Below are 25,633 nucleotides of genomic sequence, written 5' to 3' on the forward strand. Positions count from 1 at the left end.
AAAGTATTTTTGGGTAAAAGCCACAGTGGAGCTGCTGTCAGCATACCTCCATCCCAGTCTTCAGGAGGATCAGACCTGCCAGAAGGCCTGCCCAGAGGCTACCCCTCTGTGACAGTACTTTTCCCATCACCCTCCACTCCACCCACTAGATTCCCAGTCATAGCCTACCTTTGCAAATGAAGAAACGGAGGATCAAAATTTGTCTTAACTGACTCAAAGGCAGAAGGGGCACTAGAAGAAGCTTGCGTACTGGCAAGTTCCTGGAGTACAGAAATGAAAGCTTTTGTGGAGGTTGCTTGAGCTGCCACTCTCTAGGGTGATTGATACCCTCCCATCATTCACATCCAGGAATCATAAGAAGCCAGGGAAATAGAGAGCCAGAGGCAATGGCATTGTAATAAAGACACTGCTTTTATTTAGTTTGATATGTTTCTATACAGAATGCAGAAAACACATCTTAAAATCATATAGAAGGAAATAAAGACACGTCAGTGGTTGGTGAACACTTGAATGTGAGATTGGCTCTCTGTCTCAGAGTCTGATGGCCATCGGCAGCTCAGGGCTTAGGGAGGAGGCTGCCTGCAAAGGCATTGTTGCTCTTGTTATTCTGTTCACTGCCCCACTGCCTCCAGTTGCTATGACAACAAGCCACTCTGGGCCAGCCTCCTCTCTACATGGCAATGCCCAATGGTGGTGTTGCTAAGAGCAACAACAGTTATCTGGAAGGCTTTCCAAAGCCCTCACCTGGAATACTGGGATTGATTGATTGATTTTTGATGAGGTCACCAGAAATAATTTCATCAGGTCAGATCCCTGCTCTTGGGACATCAGGCCCAGTCACCAGCCATCCATGAAGCACTCATCGGCAGACTCCCCCATGGGGCACTGCTCCCCTAGAACCCTCCTAGGGGCTGAGCAGGAAGGGTAGGCCTTGTGGAGAATGCAGAAGGAACCACTGTTTGGAAGCAATGCTCCTGTCCTACAGGCTTCCCTTCCTGAGACAGCACGCCCTCTGCTAAACAGTCGATATGGCTTAGAAGTTACTGCTCCGTGTGCAAAGGGAGCCTGGGTCCACCCACCCACCCTCCATCAGGGAAGGGATACATTATTGCAAAAGGCATTCCTCCCTAAAAGGTACCCAAAATAACTCAGACATCAAGAAAAGGCATGCTCAAAATGGTTTCTTCCAAAGGAGGAGAATAAAGCAGAGTGGGTGCCCCTGAGTCATGGGACAGAGACGCAGACAGATGGACAATGTTCTGCTAAAAAAGGCAAAGGAAGCCTCTATGTAATCCAGAATTTAACCCATTAGGAAAAGAAGGGGCCGGGGAGGGTCAAAATGAGCAAAGCCATCAGTTCCATGGAGTCAACACTAGGAGCTTGTACAAACTGCTGTTAAGCATCACCATTTTTTAATCTTTTTTTTTAATAAAACAATTTGAGGCTGTATAAAAACTTTAGTAAAAAATTAGCTTTGAGAGCCCACAGATTTTTACTATGAACTATTGCTGGCACTCCTCCCCAGCCACCAGACCTTTTCCAGTTGTTCAGGCCCAAGGCCCAGGACTGGAGCGCCAGAGAAGAGGGGGCAGGGTGTATGGGGTAGGTAGGGCTGTGGACTGTTGGGACAAAGTGGCCAAGGTCAAGTGAGGAAAGAGCATCACATGACATAAAAATATTGCATCTTCACCAAAATGTCCCCCACTGAGTGTTTCAAAGACCATGGTATTCCTTTTAAGAGGAAAGGAAAAACAAAACAAAACAAAACTGAACCCACAGAGAAAGGGGAAAAGAAAGGTTGATGAGGTGGAGTCCTTCGACCTTCCCAGGTGCCCCTACGAGCAGCTGGCCCACCTTGGAGCACCTAGGTTGGAGGCCACAGCCACCAATGCCTTTTGGAGTCCCTTTCCCACAGAAATGAAGACCCCCTTGGTGGTAGGCCACTAGCGTGCAGGGGGTAGAGGTCAGGATGTCCATGGCCCAAGAGGCCCCTCCAGCTTCCAGCCCCTGGCAATAGCGGGAGAACAGAGCCAGCACCAGGGCCCGGCACCTGAGCCAGGCCCAGGAGGCCCTCAGTCAGGCTCTGGGATATCAGAGCAACCAAGGTGACATAGTGTGAAAAAATAGGATTCCTTTGATAAAAAATACTGTCCCTTGGTCTTCTCTAAGTCTGAAACACCCTGGGAGCTTATTTTTAGCAAAGCAATTCCCCATACCCACCCAAAAATTATACATACAAGTTTAGGTAAACAGCAGATTAAATGTAAAAACTTAACCTTAATTTCTGAAAGTCCTTTGAATTTAATCTTTAGCTACTGTTTTCCATGTTACATCCTGCAGCTAGACACACGTGAATAGAAAAGACAGTACAGTTAGTGTTAAAGGCAAAATGCAGAGAGCTGGGGGCCACCCAGCACTGCCTGCGAGTTCATTCACGGTTCCTCGCTCCCTCCTCCTACCTCTACTCAAACAGCGCTTTCAGAGCCATCAAAAACGCAGCGAAGACTTTTCTATGAACAAACAAAAAGCTGTTAGGCAAAAAATAAAAATAAAAAAGTCCCCCAAAGTCTCTCCAGCAGCTTTGGGGTTTGGGAGGACCAGAGAGGGCGGGCTTGTCCAGGCCCTGTGTGTCAGTGTGCTAGGTCAGGTGTTGGGTACCGGTGGGCAATGGTCTGTGGGCCACCGGTCTCTACAGACAACACCGAGTTGTCTCCAGGCCTCTGCCCTACCCCTGCCTCCACCCAGGCGCTTGTGGGTTAAGGGGGTACATATGGAGGGGGTGATCGGTATGGGGTCATGTTCTTGGGACGGGAGCCCTTGCCCTCCATGGGAGCTGTGAAGGGTGGGGGTGGCTGGTAGGGAGGTGCATTAGGATCCTCATCCCGCAGGGGTGTGTACTCTCCCACAGTGTCCTGGTTCAGAGGAGTGGTCTCGGGCACACTCTGGTTAGGGTACTCAGGAGGAGGGAGGGGAGCCTTCTCTTCCTGCAGGATGAGCGGCATGCTGGAAGAGGGCGGGGGCTTAGAGTCATCCAGCTCATCTGCAAAGATAATAGGCACCCCCTTCTTGATAAAGGTGGCCTGGTCCTCCAGGGTCAGTTTGCCCTTCCTCTTCTTGCGATAGCAGATCATAGCAATGATTCCAGCAATGAGCAGGATGGCTGCAACCACAACAGCTGGGATGACTGTGTGCAAGTAAACGTCATCCTCACTGCTCTTCTCAGGGTCCCTGTCTGGAACCTCTGTGGCCGGTGCTGCTGAGGTTCCAGGAGAGGGTGGTGCCACGGGGATAAATTGGAGGTGCCGACAACTGCCAGAGCCCGCCACAGCAACACTCAGAGCCTTGAAGTCAGGCTCCAGAGCATTGGAGAAGGCAGGACGAGGCTTCCCGTTTTCATCAGCAATCCTGCGGCTCAGCCCTACGATCTGCTCCTTGGGGCAGGGCTCCAGGGGCAGAGTGTTGTTGGTCCACTCGACCACAATAGAGCCCCGGGTGATGTTCTGAAGGGTGATGGAGCTGCAGTTCCTATCCCCAAAGGCAAAAGCCAGCTTCTTTACCAAAGCGATCTTCTTGTGGATATCGTTCACCACAGGTGCGGGATCCCCTGCAAGTTTGGCCTTGAATCGCGCGGGAGCTTTGTCCCCTTGTGGGCGCTTGTGAACATGGATCTCGAAGGCATCCACAGCAGAAAGGCCCCCTTTGTCCGTGGCGTGCATGAAATACTCATGTTTTCCGACATGGCTGCTGTCAGGCAGACCATACATGAGCTGGCTGTTGCTGTTAAACTGAACCCAAGATTTCTCACCTACCAACTGCTGCTCTCGCAGCTTCAGGGTCAGCTTGAGCTTGTCCGTAGTGGTGTCCTCATTGTCATAGAAGGTGTCTGATGGAATCTTTACCTCAAAGTAGGTTCCTACCCAGGCATCAACCCTGTCGATGTGGTTCTTAAGCTCTGGCCGCTGGTTAGCTTCTCCCCCACGGGGCACTGCACTGGTGGTAGTGCGGATTCGAGTGGGTGGGGAAGCGGTCTCCAATCTGGTGATCGGTGCTTTGGTGGTGACCCGGGGCACTGGTCGGGGTGTCCGTGGTTTTTTGGTTGGCCTTCGAGTTGTGGTAGTTGACGAATCAGTTGAAGGCGTTGCTGGTTTTGGCGTAGATACTCGTGGCTTCTTTGTGGTAGTTGTTGGAGGAGTAACAACTGCTGTGGGCTCTACATAACCAGGAATTGTCAGTGTTGGGCGAATCTGGCCAGGAACTGTGGTACCAGCTTCTGACACCCGAGTAGGAGGGATAGGGCCCAGAGTTGGGGTCTGAATAATGGCACCTCGAGTCCGAATGGTGACCGTGGGCTTCCCTGGGACAGGATCCCTAACAGGAGGAGCCATGGTCTCTGTTGGAGGTGCAATGGCTGGAGATGTGGGAGTAGGCACTATCCTAGATGGTGGCTCCTGAATGGCGGTAGTTGGGGGTCCAATGGCAGTAACAGGTGTAGGAGTGGCATGGATCTGCCTCCGGATTCGTTTGGGGAGAGTGGGCTTCTTATTGGCAATGTGCCAACCCACCACAGGATAACCAAGGTGGGCAGACATGGTACCCTCCCTAGCAGGGGTTTCTACACCGCGGATGTCAGGGACGCTATTCTGATTCAAGGAGCACCCTAGTTTCCAGGACAGCAGAGCCCCATTCTCTACCACTTTCTTTGCATTTCCTGGGCCAGCCATGAAGGCTGACATGTCAAATAGTCTATTATTGACTACAGGCACCAACTTCATGTTGTTAAGTTCTACTTCTGAGAAGCTCTGCATTCTGTTCAGTAGATCAATCCTTTGCTTTGGGGTCATCTTGGTGAGGTCAGCATCCAGAATCACTGTAAGGACAGTCACTGGCTCATCAGCTGTACAAGCAGATGACACTACTTCACCAGGGTCTGATGAGGCTGCCCGGACAGACTGTGGCTCACTGTGGTCTTCAGGGTAGACCTCAATAGAGAACACGCTGGCCGTCTGCGGCACGTGGCTTCCATTTGCTCCCAGGCGTGCAGCACTCACTGAGATGTAATGGACACCTTTATCAGTGTCAAGAGGAAGGCCTTCCAAAATATGACTGTGTGGATCCCAGTGTAGCCAGGACGGCAGGGCCTCCTTCCCTGCTGCAGACACCTGAAAGAAACATAAGGGTGAGTTATAAATGTTATCATCACTGCCAAGCCTAAAATGATCACCATAATAAACCTCTGGTCTAATCTGAGCTATGTGATAAGCTGAAGGAATAATTTAGATTTCCTGCTGGGCAATCCAACTCATCACGTCCTGAGGAAAGCAGTAATGCCCTGTTACATGGCACACAAGACTGGGACACATTAACACACAGTAGGATGCCCAGGTCCTTAAGGATGTATGAATTTGACTGGGAATTATAGTGCTCAGGGGTAATCCCAGAACTCAGGAGGCAGATCTAAGGAGAGGTGAGTTGAAGGCCAGACTGGGGTACAGCTTGAGACCTTGTCTCTAAACGCAAACAAACAAACAAAACTAGAGAGATGGTTCAGCAGTTAAGAGGGCAGACTGCGGGGCTGGAGAGATGGCTCAATAGTTAAGAGTACTGACTGCTCTTCCAGAGGTCCTGAGTTCAATTCCCAGCAACCACATGGTGGCTCACAACCATCTGTAATGGGATCCGATGCTCTCTTCTGGTGTGTGTGAAGACAGCTACGGTGTACTGATATAAATAAAATAAATAAATCTTTTAAAAAAAAAAAAAAAGAGGGCAGACTGCTCTTCCAGAGGACTGGGGTTTTGTTCCTAGCATTCACATTGGCCAGCTGTAACTGCAGCTTCTGGAGATCCTAACCTACTCTGGCCTCTGTGCACATAAATTCATGCAGGCAAACACACTAATACATAAATTTAAAAAAAAAAATAAAAACCAAAGACTCTTGTGGACTCTTGTACAAGTGATTTACCCTACTTAGCTGCTGTTCAGTTAGGTCAGAACATTTTATTCCAGCCTGAAACACCCTTTCCAGTCCCCTCCATTACTCTTCACAGACACACACTACTCAGGTTATACGCCCAGCTTAGAGTACCTTGCCTGCACACAAATGCAAGTGCACATAAGTCTGGGGATAAGGAAGGTCCATACCCCAGAATGACTTGTTCTACAATCACTTAATGCATTAAAGATAGTCCACACATTTCTTATAAAATAGTTGCAATGTCTATTTAAATGAATCCCACTTCTCAAACCCCAACAACTGTGGTACCTAGAGTAGGAGACTGAAACTATTTTAGAACCAATGTCTCAGAAATGAGCTCAGTTGACAGAATGCTCGTCTAGACTGTACCAAACCCCGGGCTCAATCTCTAGTACTAAATAAAGCGGGTATGGTAAATACATGGTGAGTTGGACTTAAGATGAAATACATAGGGGGTTGGGGATTTAGCTTAGTGGTAGAGCGCTTGCCTAGCAAGCGCAAGGCCCTGGGTTCGGTCCCCAGCTCCGAAAAAAAAAAAAAAAAAAAGAAAGAAAAAAAGATGAAATACATAGGAGGCTGGAGAGATGGCTCAGAGCATTGACTACTCTTCCAGAGGTCCTGAGTTCAAATCCCAGAAAGCACATGGTGGCTCACAACCATCTGTAATGAGATCTGATGCCCTTTTCTGGTGTGTCTGAGGACAGCTACAGTATACTCATATGTGCAAAGTAAATAAAAATATATTTTAAAAAATGAAATGCATGGGGCTGGAGAGATGGCTCAGTGGTTAAGAGCACTAACTGCTCTTCCAGAGGTCCTGAGTTCAATTCCCAGCAACCACATGGTGGCTCACAGTCATCTGTAATGGGATCCGATGCCCTCTTCTGGTGTGTCTGAAGACAGTTACAGTGTACTCATATACATGAAATAAATTTAAAAAAAATTTTTTAAAAAATGAAATACATAAAACCATGTCTAAAGGAAGGAAGGAAGGAAGGAAGGAAGGAGAAAAGGAAAGAAAAGAAAAAAGTCGTCTCTAACCTCTAAAGGAGAGGTTATGAGAAAGAAACATGCACGGCCCACTTCTGCCCTTGACACAGAAGAGTACTAAGGAGCTCACTTCTTTATTTCCCCTAAAGAATTGCCTTTCAGCAGGAAGCCCTTTCCCACAGTGGCATGAATTAAAATACTCAGAGCACCCAAGGGAATTTCTATCAGCTGACAAGAGAGAAAGTGATGCTTGCTTCTAGCCCAGGCCCCACGCTCAGCTCCTCACCTTTGGGAAACACAAACTGCTGTCCCCAACTCAAGAAAGGCCACCCACTCTGTGCTCTGACTGAGAGCGCTTCAGCCCCACGGCCCTGCCCTAAGTCCAGAGACAAAGGAAAACAGGAGGCGTCTTCAGGGGTTATTTGGAATTTAAGGCTACAGCTTAATACAGGCCCTATATAGGCCTCTGCCCTATGGCAGAGGAGTTAATGCCATGCCTCTGGGCACCCCAGTGGCTGCCTGGGTCTCCTTCCTACCAAAATCCAGGAACCTGAGTGTCTGGAGAAGACTCCAGTTCAAACCTCAGATCTGTACCCCAAACCTCTTCTACCAGAGATTTTTAAATGCAGATTTAAATTCTGGTCTCCAGCTAGGTGTGGTGGCTCGTGCCTTTAATGCCAGCACTAGAGACAGTTCAAGATCAACATGAGCTACAAGATGAGTTTCAAGGACAGCCAGGGATACACAGAGAAACCCTGTCTTTTTTTTTAAAGATTTATTCATTTATTATATATAAGTACACTGTAGCTGTCTTCAGATACACCAGAAGAGGGCATTAGATCTCATTACAGATGGTTGTGAGCCACCATGTGGTTGCTGGGAATTGAACTCAGGACCTCTGGAAGAGCAGTCAGGGCTCTTTTTTTTTTTTTTTTTCTCGGAGCTGGGGACCGAACCCAGGGCCTTGCGCTTGCTAGGCAAGCGCTCTACCACTGAGCTAAATCCCCAACCCCAGCAGTCAGGGCTCTTAACCGCTGAGCCATCTCTCCAGCCCAGAGAAACCCTGTCTTAAATGAAAAGACAAAAACAAGGAAACAGAAACAACAAACAACCCCTCATCTCCTTTAGTCTGCACTGTGAGACGACTCTTACGTTCAGTTCTAAGCCACTGCCTCCACAGTCTTTACTCAGGCCTTCTTACACACAGCAGAACTCAGAAGACAGAGAGTTTGTGGCGGGATTGGCAGGGGCTGTAGCAGAGAAGTATCCACAAGCACTACATGCCAGGAAATCCACCCAAAGGCTCTCACTCCAAACCTTCAAGGCATGGAGAAAGAGCAATTGAGTAGGAGTTTCCATTACTTATTCTTCATCAAAAAGGTTTCATTCAGTCTCAACAAGCCAGTCAAATATAGCCAAAAGGACAAAACTAAGACTCTTGCTACAACGGAATTAATTTTAATGAGTTTCTGTATCCAAAAATTGTAAGTGCTGTCATTCAGGGCCTGCAAGATACATCCATGCAGGAAGTGCAGGGAGCAGACTCCATGAACAAGTACTTGCACTGCTGACAGTAGCCTGCAAAATCAATTCCCTCAGATTACAAACCTGGTAGCTTGGGTCTCTATGGTAGCATCTTTTTTTTTTTTTGAAGCTGGAGACCAAACCCAGGGCCTTGCGCTTCCTAGGCAAGCACTCTACCACTGAGCTAAATCCCCAGTCCCCTATGGCAGCATCTTTTAACAAGCATGTCTGTACTCATCAAGCCCTGGGTCTTGCTCTGTGTTTACTTACAGACACGCCAGGTGCATTCTTTCCCTATTAAAGCCTATACCACCGGCTTAAGTAAAGTCCCTATAACCTTCCCTCAGACCTTGTCACTGGCCCTTAACCTTCAGCTCTCTCCCCTTAATGAAATCAACCTAGTTAGGCCAACCTGCAAGATTCCCTAGAAGGTTGGCTGCAAGGAGTCACAGAAAATACTCTGAAGCACTCCCAATGAGGTAGTCATACCCCTGTGTTTTCTACCTTGCGGCCTTCTGCAAATGCTAACAAACTGTGGCAGTCACAAGGCAGAGCTATAGGCCAGCAGGTCTAGCTTGAGGCCAGAGGGTCAGACATCGGAAGTGTAAACCACACCAAGAACAACTGCAGGGGAGAATCACTCGTCCTATGTCCAGATATACCAGTGTCAACTATACTTGGTCCTCCTCACAAAGGCTAGAACCACAGGACCACATTCCAGCCCAGCTGCTACCCTCCTGATTTGGGCTATAAAGTACTTTATCTGATGCTAACTATTCTCTCCTAAACACTAATCACTGGGACCAGAGATGGCTCAGTGGTTAAGAGCACAACCACCTATAGTGACTCTAGTGTCAGGAAGTCTGATGCCCTCTCTGGCCTCTCCAGGTGTCTGTACACATGCGAGGCATATATTCAAACATGAACACACATACACAAAAAGATAGGCCTTTAAAAATCTAATCATCGTCTCCCCAAAAGAGCAGCTAAACATAGTTATAGCCACTCAAAAAGTTCCCACAGTCAGTCCTTCTACCCTAAGCCTTGGCATCTATTTTTATTTTATCATTTTATTTTTCAGCTCTTGCCAGTAAGTAAAAATAAATAAATAAATAAAATAAAAAAGGAAGCCTCTATTTTCAATAAGTATTAAGTTGATAAGTCTGGACAAATACCATTCTGACAGCCCACTCCCAAGGATGCTTTCCTTTGCCAACCCACATTTCCCGGTGTGCCATGCTCACAAGGAGTCCATTCAGACCCAGGGAACACCCACTCGAGGCAGGAAGAAACTGCAGTTCATCTCACGCAGGCTTCATTACCACAAAGCTCTCAAGCATCCACCAAAAAAAAAAAAAAAAAAAAAAAAGCTCCTTTCATGAACCCCTCTTCCTGACCACAGAGAGTAGCCATTGTTCTTGGGGAAACAATTAGGTAGCCCATGCCAGCAGCTGAGCACAGTCTCAGCAAGGGCTGCTCCCAGCCTGCCGACATCTTGGGCTGAGGAAAAGTCCACATTGTCTCCAAGCAAGGAGGCTGAAAAAAGAAAAAGGGATGAAGAAAAGACACTCTCACAGGCTGTACCAAAATGAGACCTCTGACAGGGCTTTACGGGGGCAGCCCCATCTTTCAGGGGATATAAAGTGTGGCTTGCCTACTACGTTTTTGTTTTATTTTTCCAGACAAGGCCTCACTCTGCAGCTGAGGCTGACCTCAAACTGAAAGACATCTTCCTGCACCTTACGATTACAGGCATGCTCCCTCCTACCCGGTACCAACTCCTCCCCAACTACTCTAAAGAGGAGGTACTAAGCCCCAGTCGCTGCTGGCTATCCACACTGCAGGCTGGGCCATAGAGGGACCTGCAGCTGAAGACTCTCCATGATACACTATGGCCACAGCATGGCTGGAGTGGCCCAGATCCAACACTCGTGCCAATGTACAGAGGCTTTGAGAATTCACAGCAGGTCTGAGATGGAGAGGGATCTTTAGTCCCTCTGCTAGCTCATTACTATTTGAAGGTCTACTAGGTAACAGGAGGCAGCATCCAAGACTAACACAGAGCAGGAACTTCACCATGTATTGAGTACTGCAGATTGGTTTGCTCTGTTCTGTTTCAAAGGCAAAGTCTTACTCTGGAACCCAGGCCGGCCTTCAACCACCTCAGCCTCCTAGAGTGCTGAGGCTATAGGCAAGTACCATGCCGAGTGTCCAGGAGGGATATTTAAGAAGAAAGTAGCAGGGTTTGTGGGAATATCTGTATAAATGCAGTATGTCCACCTCTTAATAAGCATAGAAAATGGTAGAAGCCACAAAAACTTTTTCTTTCTCTCACATACTTTGCAAGCCTATGTAACTTTTTAAAAATCTTGTTTGTTTGTTTGTTTTGGTTTTTTTCTCTTTTTTCTTTTTTTCGGAGCTGGGGACGGAACTCAGTAAAATCTTGTTTTTAGTTCATGTGTTTGGCTGTTTGCTGGCATATATATCTGTGTCCCACATGCAGACTTTGTGCCATCAAAGGTCAGAGGAAGTATTTAAAACTTGAAGTTACAGATGGTTGTGAGCCACCACGTATGTGCTAAGAATTTAAACCAGGTCCACCGAACAAGTGTTTTTAAATCCTAAGCCATCTCTCTAGCCCTTCTGTTGTTATAATGGGGGAGGGGGATTTTCCTTTAACATAGACTTTTCAGCCACACCTGTAATCCTGCCATTCAGCAGACAGAAGAAGCTCAGAAGCCAGTGAGAGACTCTTTTCAAAATAAGTAAGTAAATACTTTTTCAAGCTTATTTTTACAAGTGAGAAAATCAAAGCTCCAAGAATCGGGTCATGCATTACTTTTCCAAATCCTCAGTCCATTCGAGCCTGGTTCTTGAGAGGAGGATGGCTAAGGAGACAAACTATTGTCTAGTGTGCTGGGCAAGTAGTACATGCTCATCAGCTACTAAACTGGTTCTTCTCCATGGATAAATATGTTCAGATAAAATCCTGTTTTCCCAGTAAGAGCTCTTTATGCCACTGGTGAATAAGCCTGATACTACAAATATCTAACTCACTGTGTCAATTCAAGACACTTCTGGTCAAAATTAATCCATGTAAAACATTCCAATAGCCACAGGAACAAAGGCAACCAATGCTGAGTTTGAACATTCAGAGGGTCACATAAAAACAGGCGAGCAGGGGCTGGGGATTTAGCTCAGTGGTAGAGCGCTTGCCTAGGAAGCGCAAGGCCCTGGGTTCGATCCCCAGCTCCGAAAAAAAAAAAAAAAAACAAAACAAAACAAAAAAAAAAAAACAGGCGAGCAATGTATCCTTCAGTCCTTACCTAGGAGATTAGCATCTGGCTGCTGTCATGGAAAGAGTTCTATGGTCTGGTGGTGGTGCAGACCTTTAATCCAGTCATCAGGAGGCAGAAGCAAGGAAATCTCTGAATCCAAGGCCAGCCCGGGCTATAGAGCAAGTTCCTAGACAGTCAGAGCCAGTAGAGTGTGTGTGTGTGTGTGTGTGTGTGTGTGTGTAAATCAACCGATGGAATTCATTAGCTCTATGAGCCAGGGTCTTCAGAAGTAAGGTATGGTTTACAGAGGAGGTATGGAGACCAGAGGGGGAAAGAGAATAGGTCCATTCACATTAAAAGCAAAGAAGCAACAGATTTGCCTCTTCCTGCTAAGACTGGCATGGACTCTGGCTGTTCAACCTAGAAGCCTGGGCTTGAATGTCAGAAAGGACACACCAGACTGTGAAAGTTTCAACCAAGAGCCGACATATGAGTGCTGCTGGGCTGGAGGATGGCTCAGTGTTAGAGCACTTGGTGCTCTTCCAGAGGTCCTGGGTTTGGTTCTCAGCACCCACATGGCAGCTCACAGTTCCAGGGAACGCGCATCCTCTTCTGACTTCAGTGGACACAAGGCACACTGTGGTGTGCAATGTACATGTCAGCAACAATCAGACAACATTTTAAAAAGAAAGGAAAAACGGCTGCGGGGCACCTTTCCTCGCTTAGGCTTAGGAGGAGGCGTTCTAGGCGGGAGCTGCAGGCACACCCATGGTATTCATACCTACATGTGAGTCCTCCAGCCAGCCCCAGATCAATAGATAAATAAATAAGGCACAACAAAGAAGTATCAAAACTAAACTAGAAGATGGGAACTCTTCCTCAGTTTGTTTTTACATGCAGTCTTACCTTGATAATTTCTCCACTGGAGGCAATTAAATCTGTTGGAATGCTCACTCGGAATGAGCGCCCAACAACAGCCGTGCCATCTGGGATGCCAACCACGGTGGGAACAGCCTCCTGGAAGTCCGAGAGAACTGAGTGCATGGACGCCTCAAGCTGGTTCTTCCAGTCCCTCACAGCCTCTGAGGGTTCACTGGGCCAGTGGGCTTGAGCCACAGCCACAGACAGTAGGAGGAGAAAGGTCTGTCCCCAGAGGGGGTGCAGTAGCCAGTTGTCCACAGACATGCTCACCCAGGCTAGGGTTTGCTCAAGCCAACAGTTGCTAAGGAAGGAAGCAAATGATGTGGTCCCAGGGTTGGATCCTCACCCTCGGCACAGCTGTTCCATCCTGCAGCACCCAGAGCCTAGAGAAGAAGAGCAGATTCAGACACTCAAACAATGTTGGCAGCTTTGAGACTGTGTATTTCCCAAGTGCTTTGCCAAGACATTGCACCCTAGTGAGAAGCCTCTTACTCCTGTGATCTTCAGTAGCTATTTAGTGCTGGAGATGGATTGCTCTGGTGTGTGCAAACTGAATTTTGAAATTTTGTATAAAAACAAAATGTAAAATACCTCATTAGTAATTTGAAGGGAAGGCTGGAGAGGTGGCTCAGCGGTTAAGAGCACTGACTGCTCTTTCAGAGATCTTGAGTTCAATTCCCAGCAACCACATGGTGGCTCACAACTGTCTAACTCCACTTCCAGGAGATCTGATGCCCTCACACAGACATGCATACAGGCAAAACACCAGTGCATATGAAATAAGTGAATACATCATTTAAAAATAATTTAAAGGGCTAATACATATTGAAACCATAGCATATTGAATCACACATTATTAAATGAATAAAAATTCTATAAAGTACAAATAGGTGAAATTAACTTCACCTGTTTATTTTGTTGTGAGAGGGAACTCTCTAAATGACATTAGTTGACATTTTCTCTCTAAGCGGAACTGTGTCTCTAGACCTTTGTTCCGAGTCATATCGCCAGCCCAGCAAAGCTACAACCACAGGCCTAAAAACACCACACTCAACCACAGGCCTAAAAACACCACACTCAACTTTTCTTTTTCTTTTTTTTTTTAATTTTTCCTTTTACTTTTTTTTTTTTTTTTTTTCTTTTTTTCAGAGCTGGGGACCGAACCCAGGGCCTTGCGCTTGCTAGGCAAGTGCTCTACCACTGAGCTAAATCCCCAACCCCTTCCTTTTACTTTTAATAATTTTATTTTATTTTAGGTTTTTTGAGACAGGGTCTCTCTATGTAGCCCTTGCTGCCCTAGAGCTCACCTGTTTCTGCCTTCTCAGTGCAGGGATTTTTTTTTTTTTGGTTCTTTTTTTCGGAGCTGGGGACCGAACCGAGGGCCTTGCGCTTCCTAGGCAAGCGCTCTACCACTGAGCTAAATCCCCAACCCCTCAGTGCAGGGATTTAAGGAGTACACCACCATACCCAGCTTTGTATGTATGAATGGTTTGCCTACATGTGTGTCCTCAAAGGTCTGAAAATGTTTCAGATGCCCTGGAGCTGCACTTACAAATAATTGTAAGCTGCCATGAGTGATAGGAATTGAGCCCAGGACGCTTGCAAGAGCTATAAATAAATGCTTCAAATCACTAAGCCATCTCTCTAGCCTCTCCAAATTTTCTTAGATCAATCATAAAAGTACAGAAGAATGTGTAGCGTTGACAAATCTGTGTCCTCAGGTATGTATGACATTTGTGTGTTTCTACTGAATCCTGGGATATGAAATAAATCTTAAGCAGGGTATAAAGGTTTACACTGGGGCCTGTAAAGCCTAGTGCAGAAGGAGAGTAAGGATAATGGCCTCAGGGTTTAGCCCAGCAGATTTGCTAGGGCTGTACAGCAAGACTTTCTCTCAAAGAACAAAGCAAGGGCCAGTGAGATGCCCTTAGTAAAGATTCACAATTCATAACACACACACACACACACACACACACACACACACACACACACACACAAATGGGGTGGGGTGGGGGTTAGTTATTTAATTAAAAAACATAGTGGCACAGGTCTGAAATCGTAGTCCTGAGAAGTGAAGCCAGGAGAACCAGAAATACAAGTATCTTTGACTCTATAGGGAGTTAGAGACCAGTTTTTTTTTTTTCCCCCCAGAGCTGGGGACCGAACCCAGAGCCTTGCGCTTCCTAGGCAAGCGCTCTACCACTGAGCTAAATCCCCAACCCCTAGAGACCAGTTTTATAACCTTTGGACTTGAATCCTGTTCCCATGAATGTTGGGGAAAATTTGAAATAGTAACTAAAACCCAAACCCATCTCAGTATCTGGAGGTTCTGCCCTATTTACTCCACTCTACTCATCCTCCTATCTTTCTGCTCACTTTCTGTCTGTTCCCCACTCTCCCTCCCTAACCCTGCTCTAGCTGCTGAACCATAAACGTGGGTCAGCAATGAAGCTCCTGTCTAGCATTGCAGAGCCTGTGCTCAACTCCTGGAAGCACCAAAGGGGAAATTTCAGTACTAAGCGTGCACTTAATGGATAAACAGGAGGGAGGGTTTTTTATTTTTATTTTTCCTGCTTTTTTTTTTCTAATTTACTTTTCCATCTGCTAAGTCCAGTTGATCTTTTGCTTTCCCAGCCTGATTCTCAATTTTAAATTCCTAGCTTATTTGGAAACAGCACTAATTATAAGCCACACCCCATTAAAAGCATGAGCTTAGTCCTACTCTCTGTGGTCATGTGACAACATGGACGTCTGTTTACAGGCGTGACTAAGATCTCTGCATTTAGCAGTCAGGCAATGCCCAGGGCACAACTCCAACTACTATGCACTGGTTTTCCATGCTCTGGGGAGAAAGACAATTTCTGCCACTTGGCTAAAAGCAGTCTGCGTGTCTTTCTGATGCTAGCTTTCTATAAGCAAGGGTCATGCCTACTTGTGCTAGAAGCTGTGTAGATTACATCCACCTGTCTATATTAAACGGTCCCTCTGGGACAAATTTTAATTTTTAAAATTTCCTTATTGGGGAGAGGGTGCTTGCCACAGTAGACATGGGGAAGTAAAGGACAACTTTTGGGGATCTCCTTTTATCACATGGGCCTCAGGACTGGCACCAAGTGCCTTACCCATTAGGCCATCTTACTAATTCTAGAAAAACTTCTGTACAAGTCTCAAATGCTTTCTCTTGGTTACTAGAGTCTCCCTTCTTGCAGGGATCAAAGCCTAAAGAACAATACAAATTTAACTACTGTCATATAAAGTTGGGTGGATACAATCTGTTAGGAGAAAGGGTGCAGTGATCCTGACAAGGCACCCACAGTTAACAGTTCATGTACACATCACCTTCTGTGACACCAGTGCTCACGGCTGAAACGCTAACTGTTTTGCACTTGCACTCACTGCTGTCAAAGTTCTCCTACTAAGAGATGAGTGTGTGGTGTGGACAGGGATGCAGAGCAGGGTACACCAAGCAATCTGAGCCCGCAGGGATGCTCCTATGCCAGCGAAATACAATTCCATAAAAACAGGCCCTCTTGGAGCTTAACAAAGACCCTGGCTCTCTGAACACACATGTCCAGTGGCCCTGGTACACAGGGTAAAAGATAAGTTCGCCTGACAGCAGTCTTAGACACTCTCCACCCCCACAGACCAGCAAAGAAACTTTAAAGGTATCAGAAGTGATGAAGAGGCCAAGTCTGGGTGGCTTAGGCCTAAAATCTCAGCAGCAGAGACGTTAAGACACGAGGATTTCAAACCTGAGCTTAGCTTGGGCAACCTAGCAAATTCTAGGCCGGGAGGGCTACAACAGGGAGACTTTGCACCCCAAAATGCTTAATTAGTTAAATATGTTAGAGGTTGGATAGGTGGTGCACACCTGAATTCCACCACTCACATAGCCAGACTGGGCTTCAAAACAGTGCTGTTGCTTCCAAAGCCTGGGTGAGACAAAGCCTTCTGTGACAGCAGTGTAGGAGCAGCCACTCAAGCTGCTCAGAACTGTCCTGAGAGCTGGCAGTAACTAACGATTCCTTTACGGCCTGGATACTCACCCCTCATCATTGTCACTGCTGAGCCTAACATGCATTCAGCATCTAACAGCCACATTTCCACCTGGAGGTAGAAGAATATTTGAAGGCAAGGCCTCCACCCAGGTCTTGGGATGTGTATATTTAGTCCACAATAACCAAAACTCCAGGAATAAAACTGTTACCTATCTAAACTAAAAAACTCTTTAAAGAGTGGCTATTAGCTTTGACTCTCTAAGAATAAAGGAAAAGTTATAAGATTCAACTCACTGTTAACCCATTCTACTGATAACCCACACACTACTGAGGAGAGCGCGCTATTCCTCAAGAGTTTTGCTACCTTGAAGCCGTACTCATGCTGGCCACACAGCACTACTCACTCTTGTAATTAAAATGTTTAAGGAAAATGAGATTTTTTTCCTCTTAAAAACACAATTAAAATAATGAAGTCCTAAGTCCCTGTTTTAAAATAGTCTTGGGAAAATTAAAAAGAAGAAATCTTAATTAAAACAATCATGTTAGGCTACACCTAACAAAAAGGCTTTTTTAAAGGTCCACATACTCAAAAGTTAAAATTCAGTGCTGTGGGGGCTGGAGAGATGGCTCAGTGGTTAAGAGCACCCGACTGCTCTTCCAGAGGTCATGAGTTCAATTCCCAGCAACCACATGGTGGCTCACAACCATCTGTAAAGAGATCCGATGCCCTCTTCTAGTGTATCTGAAGACAGCTACAGTGTACTTATATATAATAAATAAATCTTTAAAAAAAAAAAATTCAGTGCTGTGAGTTCAACATTAACACGAAACCTCTGTAACGGCAACCAGTCTAAAGTGGCTCAATCTAAAGAGCCAGTAGGGTATCTAAAACCAATGACAAACAATACTGTCAAGTTTATTTGGATTCCAAGTATGAACGTGACAACTGGGTTTTCTGCTTCCAGCTTTTCAAAGGTCTCCCCTGCTGGTCACTGGTGAGAACCTGAAGTCTCACCTAAAAACTGACTCAGGAGGCAGACAGGATTTCTCTGCCTTGGAGATCTGGCGTGATGCTAGTAAGAGATGACTCTGAGTGATGGGGAGGAACAACCAGGCCCAGTCAGAAGCAGCCAGGGCCACAGAAACAGACTAAAGGAAGGGTAAAAATCTGCCTCCTCTGAGAAGTAAGCATACCTATCCTGTCTATCAACAAGAAAAGCTACTGTAAAAGCGTCTCTCATTTAGAAAATGTCTTGTAAATCCTCACTTATCACAGGTACCTTAGAAAGCTACAGTGGGCAGTGATTTCTGCTGACGGTGGCTTGATTTTTTTCCAATAATCACAGAAAGGAAGCAAAGACTTTTATATAAATACACACAGGTAAAAACATGTGCTAGAGAAGGGGGAAAGATACAGTTGAAAGCCCAGAACTAAATAGCTGTTCTCTACTAGACCATGGTCTGTAATCCAAGCTGACTTTTAATACCTTGTGTGGGAGGTTCTCTAAGCAATTCCACACTCCACTACACTCCACATGCTGTGGTTAAATATTATTCACTATTAAGAAGTCACACTTAAAAACTGTTCACATGGTGAATTTTATGGCATGAATTTTGGTTCTCTTCTATTTTGTTACTTGGGAGACAGGATATTTTGTCCAAATTGACCTCAAAACTAGTGAGTACTAGTCTCGAACTCCTGATTCCCTTGCCTCCATAGCATGTACAATTATGCTTTAAAAACAAACAAAGAAACTCCCCAAGATTCATTTTTAACTCCTTCCTGCATCCCAATATTTAGGAGGCTAAGGCAGAAAAATTGCTAAGAACTGAAGACTAGCCTCAACTTTATAGTGAGATCTCATCGCCAAAAATAGCTTTTTGTTGTTTTATTTTAAGCCAGGTCCATAATCCTAGCTACTCAAGAGGCTGAGGTAGGTACAAGGTCAAGGCCTGCCCAGGCAACTTAGTAAGACCCAAATTCAAGATTATTAATAAATAAAATGCAAACGACTGGGAATGTAACTAGTGATTGGAGGTTCCAGTTTCAATCCCCAGAATAGTCAACAAAAGGGGAAGGAAATGATAGCATAAATAAGCTCAGGGACACAGGCAGCGATCACCTCTGTGATCGGCACTGTGAAGGCAGAAGTGCTCAGATCTCTGTGAGTTCAAGCCAGCCTGGCTACAGAGTGAATTACAGGACAGCCAGGGCTACACAGAGAAACCCTGTCTCACAAACAAACAAACAACTCGGGGTAGAGGACATGCTTGCCATGGAACAGCTGAACCCAAGCACTTACACATTCAACATTTAAAAAATAACATAACAGCTGGAGAGGTGGCTCAGAGGCTAAGAGCACACTTTCCATTCTTCCAGCGGTCCTGAGTTCAATTCCCAGCACAAGGCAGCCCCGCAACATCTATAATGGAATCTGATGCCCTCTTCTGTATGATACCCTCTTCTATAGGCATACATGTAAATAGATCACTCATACACACAAATAAATAAATCTTTTTTTTTTTTTTTAAAGAAAGATATCGGGGTTGGGAATTTAGCTCAGTGGTAGAGCGCTTGCCTAGCAAGCGCAGGCCCTGGGTTCGGTCCCCAGCTCCGAAAAAAAGAAAGAAAGAAAGAAAGAAAGAAAGAAAGAAAGAAAGAAAGAAAGAAAGAAAGAAAGAAAGAAAGATAGATAGATATCAACTTTGAAGTTGGGGGTGGAGAGGTGGCTCAGCAGTTCATAATGTACTGTTCTCATAGAGAACCTGGATTTGGCTCCCAGGCAGTTTAAACCCCTATAACTTCAACACCATGAGGATTTGACCTCTGGCCTCTGCCTGCTCTGGCATTCACAACTCTTACACACACACACACACACACACACACACACACACACACACACACACACACACACACACACACCCTACACACAGGGACATTTATGCAAGAACTGAGCTAGAGGCACAGCTCACTGGAAGAATGTTTGCTTAGCATATGCAAGGCCCTGGGCTTAGTCCACAGCACTGCAAAACTAACCAGAAAACATTATTCAAGCCAAACTTCACAGCACAACTGTGATCCCAGGAGGAAGAAGGCAGAGGCAGAGGCAGAATGACAGGATCGTAGCAAGTTCAAGGTCAGCTGAGGATACATAGCAAGGCCTTGTTTCTGGAAAATCAAATAAAACAATCCTCAGACTCACACAATTTAGATGTTAAAAATATTCTACAAGAATGCCTTAGGAGCTCACTCCCATTAACAAGGTCCAGTCTTTTTAACTGTCGATGCCTAAACCGATCACTAAGGATAGAAAATGGTTCAAACGAGCCCAGAGACAAGGGCTAAGTCTAATCATCCACTTGGTTAAAGCACGGAGAGCAGGAGATGGAGTGGAAGTGGCTGGTGGGGGCAGGGGTGACAGGTGGGTAGCCAGACTCTGTAGTATCCAGTAGGGATGTACGTTCAACTCACATGGCATCCAAGAGTCCAATGAAAACAGACTACAATTATCTTAAGACAACAAAAATTAACACCAGCACACATGTGCTGACTACTTACCCTGTAGGATAGGTGTGAGGCTTCAATTACTAAGCAGTCTTTCTAAATTTCATACTCTATTCAATTAAGATTTTATATGCATTACCAAATCACAAAACACAAATAGTAGGTAGTCACAAGGCACACATCAATGTTCCAGAGCATGCTATGATAGTGGCCATATAAACTTACAATAAAGCTAAAACCTAACCACAATACAAGGCACTACTCTCACTGTGGACACTGGTATAAAACCCACTAGGCTGCCAGTCAAACAACAGCAGGGCACGTACAATTACATATAGTACAGTTTGTTTAAAAAGGAGCAACTTGCTGATTTATATAGCTACTATACTTTTCAGTAGTAAGAACGTACTCCCACTTATGAATAAGAAAAGGTAAATTGGGGTGGAATCGGGGTGTAGCCAGGTACAGCATTCGCTCAGCATGCACAAGTTAAAGGTTCAATCCCCTACTTGGAAAGGGAAACAGAAGCGCCCTCAGGAGAGAGTTAAACCAGAGCTGACAGCTGCAGGAGCTTCACTGACTCTGAAGCCCTCTCGGGTGACACTGGGGTGGGCCTGAGCTAGAGAGTACATGGTATAATGTTGTTTGTTTCTAGGGAAGGGGATCTGCGTGGGGGTTTCTTGTTGGTTTTCTGTTTGTTTAATCTGTTTGGTTTTGAGGCAGCATTTCTTATAACTTGTAGGGCCTCAAACTTGCTATGTAGCGAAGAATGGCTTTGAACCCTTGATCCTCCTATATCTTACCTCCCAAGAACTGAGAATATGGGCATAAATCTGTTTTTACAGCAAAAAAAAAAAAAAAAAAAAAGCTTTTTAAAAAATTTTAATTATTTATTTTTGCGTGCCTTGAATCCCAGCACACAGAAGGCAGAAGCAGGCAGATTTCTGTAAAAGATCTCTGCAAGTTTAGGTTAGCCTAGTCTGAGAGCTCGCAGCCACCCAGAGCTGTATAAGACCCTGACTCAAAATAAAAACTAAGGAAAAAAAGGAGGAGAAAGGAGGGAAAAGGGGAGGGGAGGGAGGGGAAGAGAGGAGGGAGAAGGAGGGGAGGAGAGAGAAGGGAAGAAAGAATCACAAGTTTGTTCAAGTTCAGTCTTGGATACAGAATCTGTTCTATCTAGCCTGGGCAACTGTGTAAAACCCTGTACCAAAATAATACTTAGAACTAGGGTAGATGTTCACATGCTTAGCGTGTGAGGCCTTAGATTCAATTCTTTTTTTTTTTTTTAAGATTTACTTATTTATTTTATGTGTATGAGTACACACTATCGCTGTCTTCAGACACACTAGAAGAGGGCATCAGATTCCATTACAAATGGTTGTGAGCCACCATGTGGTTCCTGGGAACGGAACTCAGGGCCTCTGTAAGAGCAGTCAGTGAGTAGTCTTAATCACTGAGCCATCTCTCCAGCCTTTAGAATCAATTCTTAAAGCAAAGAAAGTATGTTTAGCCATTCAATGTGCAATTGATTTGTGTTCTAATCTGTGTCAAAAAAAACCTGAAAAGTTTGTAAAGTTTCAATACACTAAGATTATTAAAAAAATTTTTTTAAATCTAATTTATTTTTATTTTATGCTCACTGGTATTTTGTCTGCATAAGGGTGTCAGAAACCCTGAAACTGCAGTTATAGACAGGTATGAGCTGCCATTGTGAATACAGGGAAGTGAATCCAGGTCCTCTGAAAGAGCAGCCAGTGCTCTTAACCACTCTCTCTTCAGGCTCTTGAAGAAAAATTTTGAAGATTGTATTAGTATTATCAGAGGGGGGAGAATATGAATGAGTGTGTGTGTGCGTATGCCCTCGCACTCGATGGTGTATGAATACACTCATGGAGGTCAGAGAACAGCTTTATTAAGTCTGTTCTCTCAGCCCACCTGTGTGTGGGATCTGGGAATCAAACTTAGTCACAGCCCTGCACACCAGACTTTAGCAGATGTCAGACACTGGAAGAAAAAAATTCTGGTCTGGAACTCAGAAATCTGCCCACCTTTGCCTCCTGAGTACTACAATTCAAGACATGGGCCACTAAGTCCAGCCTCTTAAAGAAATTTAAAAAATAAATAAATATAAGTATAACTTGAATGGGTGGTATACGTCTATAATCCCCAACACTAGGAAGACTAAGGCAAGAGGATCAGGAGTTCAAGGCCAGCTGGGAATGCTCTGTGAAACACTATCTCAAATACTAAAACCATAACAAATTTAATATAGCTTAAAGCACTGTGTTCATGAAGCCAACAATGCATAGGAAGGACTTAGGGCTTCACACAGGCTCACGGCTCATCCAGGTTCAGCCAGAGTGCTTTCCCATCTGCCATCACTAAGTGCCCACATGGCTGTGCTTTTGTTTGTTTGTTTGTTTGTTTTTTTGTTTGGGGGGTAGGGGGGCTATCTTTTATCTTTTATGTTGTATTTCTCTTGTGACTTTCCTATATTTACATATATTTGAATAGAGAAATGACACTAAGTACCATTGTCTGCACTATTCATTACACTCAGTCTCTGTAAGTTTGTGACCAAAGAGCAATAAGCCATACTATAAAACCTAGACATAAATGTATCACGTAGGTTTGCATTATATGATATTCATAAACTGTCTGACATACAGAATATACCCTCATCCTAAAACAGTGAATAGTCATACTTTTCCAAGGAGGTGGTTATTGGAAACTAAAACTACTTTCTAACTTTCCAAACTCCATCTATAATTATGCTAACTACCACCAACTCCATACAAAGGACCAGAGAAGCACTGCCCTTGGAGGGTAGGGTCAAAGTTGAACAATGAGACCAGCCCTGAGAAGAAAGGAGAGCCAAGGGGCCAGTACAAGGTCATGGCTACATTTAATCTGCGGCTCCCTCCCCCAGCAGGTAGGGAACTCATCGATGCCTGCAAAGGGAAAGGGCTTCATTACATTCCTCAAATGATTTACCATGCAGAAAGGCAATGACCACTTGATTATGTTTTCAAGTTAAAAGCTAAGCTTCCTGATTTTTTTTTCCTCATTGTAATATGAAAGACTAAAAGCCCATTGCTCTAAATGTAATCTGGCTCCAAAGAACCGAATTTAGAAAACTATTCTGGCTGCTGGTCTTTCTGACCTAATTGGGTAATGACACAGAACACTCCCCAATCACTGCCCTGCTCCTCTTCCTCCACATACCTAAACATACTCTCACAGACCATTAACTATAACCACTGACCCTCCCAGCAGCCTATGATACAGGGCTGGGACCTCAGGAGGTCAGTGCCTCAGGATCAAAAAAGGATGTCACAGCCCCTGTGACTGAGAGTCATGTACACTTACTTGCTCTAAGCTGCCTTGGTACTGAGTATTTAAACAGATACTTAAGTAGTGACTACTTGCTTAAGCTACCTTCCTTCTTTTCTGAACACATTTGTAAAGCTTGACCATCAGGAACATACCTTTCATGCCAGAAATAGCCAGATCTGCACACCTTGTTTATAAATCAACAAGACAAACTGATACCCACTGTCTTTGCCCAGGGGATTTCCTGCTAGAAGAATTCCTCCCCACCCACAGTTAGTTTTGTTTAACTGGCTCTTTTACTTGCTTCAATCCTACCAGGGCTGCCAATTCTGAGTGGTCACTAACTTTCCTATGTTAGGTTCATACTTCCAAAAGCAGAACAAAATGGTCAAAAGATAGTCTTTTTTTTTTTTAAACTCTTTTTTCTTTTTTCTTTTTTTCGGAGCTGGGGACCGAACCCAGGGCCTTGTGCTTGCTAGGCAAGCGCTCTACCACTGAGCTAAATCTCCAACCCCCAAAAGATAGTCTTGTGGACTCTTTGGAGCCCTGTTTACAAAGCTATGTCACTATGGCTGGTATGGAAGTGGTATATGTCAAATAGGGGAACAGGGACCCTGCTTTATCTGGCCTCCCAGCAGCACAGCTTCTAGTGAACTGCAGAGGCACGGGTTCCCAGGTCAGGTCCTGACAGCTCTCAAACTGCTAGCTTTCCCCAGCAGAAATAAGTGCAGCTTATTAGGGCCAGATATAGAACAGAGGTCTATGTTTAGTGTTTAGTACCGGCTCCTCTACATCAAGCAAGTACACTGCTATGGCTTGAATCTCAAACATCCCCCAAAGGCTCATGTGTCAGAGGACTGGTTGTCAGCTGATGGGCATGGCAAAGTGATCTGATCAAAGTTAACCTAGTGATGAATCCATAATTTGATGGTGTGACGGGGAGGCCATGCAGATAAGGAGGTGGGGCTTGTTCAGAGGAGGTGCTTTGGGGTTGGGAATTTAGCTCAGCGGTAGAGCGCTTGCCTAGCAACCGCGAGGCCCTGCGTTTGGTCCCCAGCTCCAAAAAAAAACAAAAAACAAAAAACAAAAAACAAAAAAAACAAAAAAAAAAAAAAAAAAACAAAAAAAAAAGAGGAGGTGCTTTGCGTGGATGGGTCGTTCCTGGTCTCCCCCATGTGTTCTGATGCTCTTTTTCTGCAGTGATTTTCTAACTTCATATCTGTCCTAAAGCACTAGGGCCAAGGAACAGGGACTGAGACCCCTGAAGCTGTGAATCAATTCTTTGTCACTTTAGTTTTCTCAGATATTTGTCACAGCAACATGAAATCTGAAGAATGCAAACGTACAACTGCTTTCCTCCTTACAATTCTTTTTGTTTTGCTTTTGTTTTTGAAGACAGGGTTTCTCTCTGTAGCCCTGGTCGTCCCAGATCTTACTCTGTAGACCAGGCTGGTCTCAAACTTAAGAGACCTGCCTGTCTCTGCCTTCTAAGGGCTGAGATTAAAGGTGTGTGCCACCACTGCCCAGCAGCCTCCTTAAAGTTCTAAGAGACCTCAAGCTGCTGCTGACCACACTATATTTATACACAGGTTAACATTTAAAAAACTTTTTTCTGAAAGCAGTCAGCACAAAGGGAACAGATCTGCACTTTAATAATTAAGAACTTTCCCACCCACTTTAGAATCCAAAAGTTAAATACTCAAAACAATGACGTCCACTTGTCATCTCAGCACTGAGCTCCAGAGACAGAAGGAGACGAAGAATCTCTATGAGTATGAGAGCCACTAAGTCTACACAGTGAATTCCAGGCAGGCCAGGGCTACATAATGAGATTACCTCAAAACAAAACAACAAAGCCACTTCAAGTCAAAAAGGGATAAAGGAATGACACATACAAGAGATCTGTCCTATCCAAAAGACACAGCTGTGATTTGCAAACCCCCAAGTAGTTTGCAGCAGCAGCTACAGAGCACTTTCCAGGGGCATCCCTAATCTGCTGAGACACAGGAGATCGTGTGATGTTTCCTTCTTCCAAATAGATCCTGGACTCTCTTGAATTTCTAAACTGGGCCACTGTCAGAAATGAGCGGAGACTCATAATCTGAACATA

At 45.1% G+C, this 25,633-nt stretch overlaps 1 protein-coding gene across 11 annotated transcripts in view; it reads right to left on the reverse strand.

Moving 5' to 3' along the window:
• Nucleotides 1-389: 389 nt before the first annotated feature.
• Nucleotides 390-25,633, reverse strand: part of Dag1 (dystroglycan 1) — a 64,464-nt gene continuing 39,220 nt past the window's right edge. For 10 of the 11 annotated variants that reach the window (XM_087560094.1, XM_087560089.1, XM_087560091.1 and 7 more), the window contains exons 3-4: nucleotides 12,673-13,070; nucleotides 393-5,159 (exon numbers count right to left, since the gene is read on the reverse strand). In XM_087560094.1, the coding sequence (XP_087416220.1) occupies nucleotides 2,757-5,159; nucleotides 12,673-12,951 (2,682 nt within the window). In that variant the 5' untranslated portion in view covers nucleotides 12,952-13,070 and the 3' untranslated portion in view covers nucleotides 393-2,756. 11 annotated transcript variants of the gene reach the window in all.

Source organism: Rattus norvegicus, chromosome 8 (assembly GCF_021556685.1).
Source record: "Rattus norvegicus strain SHRSP/BbbUtx chromosome 8, alternate assembly SHRSP_T2T, whole genome shotgun sequence".
Taxonomy (NCBI): domain Eukaryota; kingdom Metazoa; phylum Chordata; class Mammalia; order Rodentia; family Muridae; genus Rattus; species Rattus norvegicus.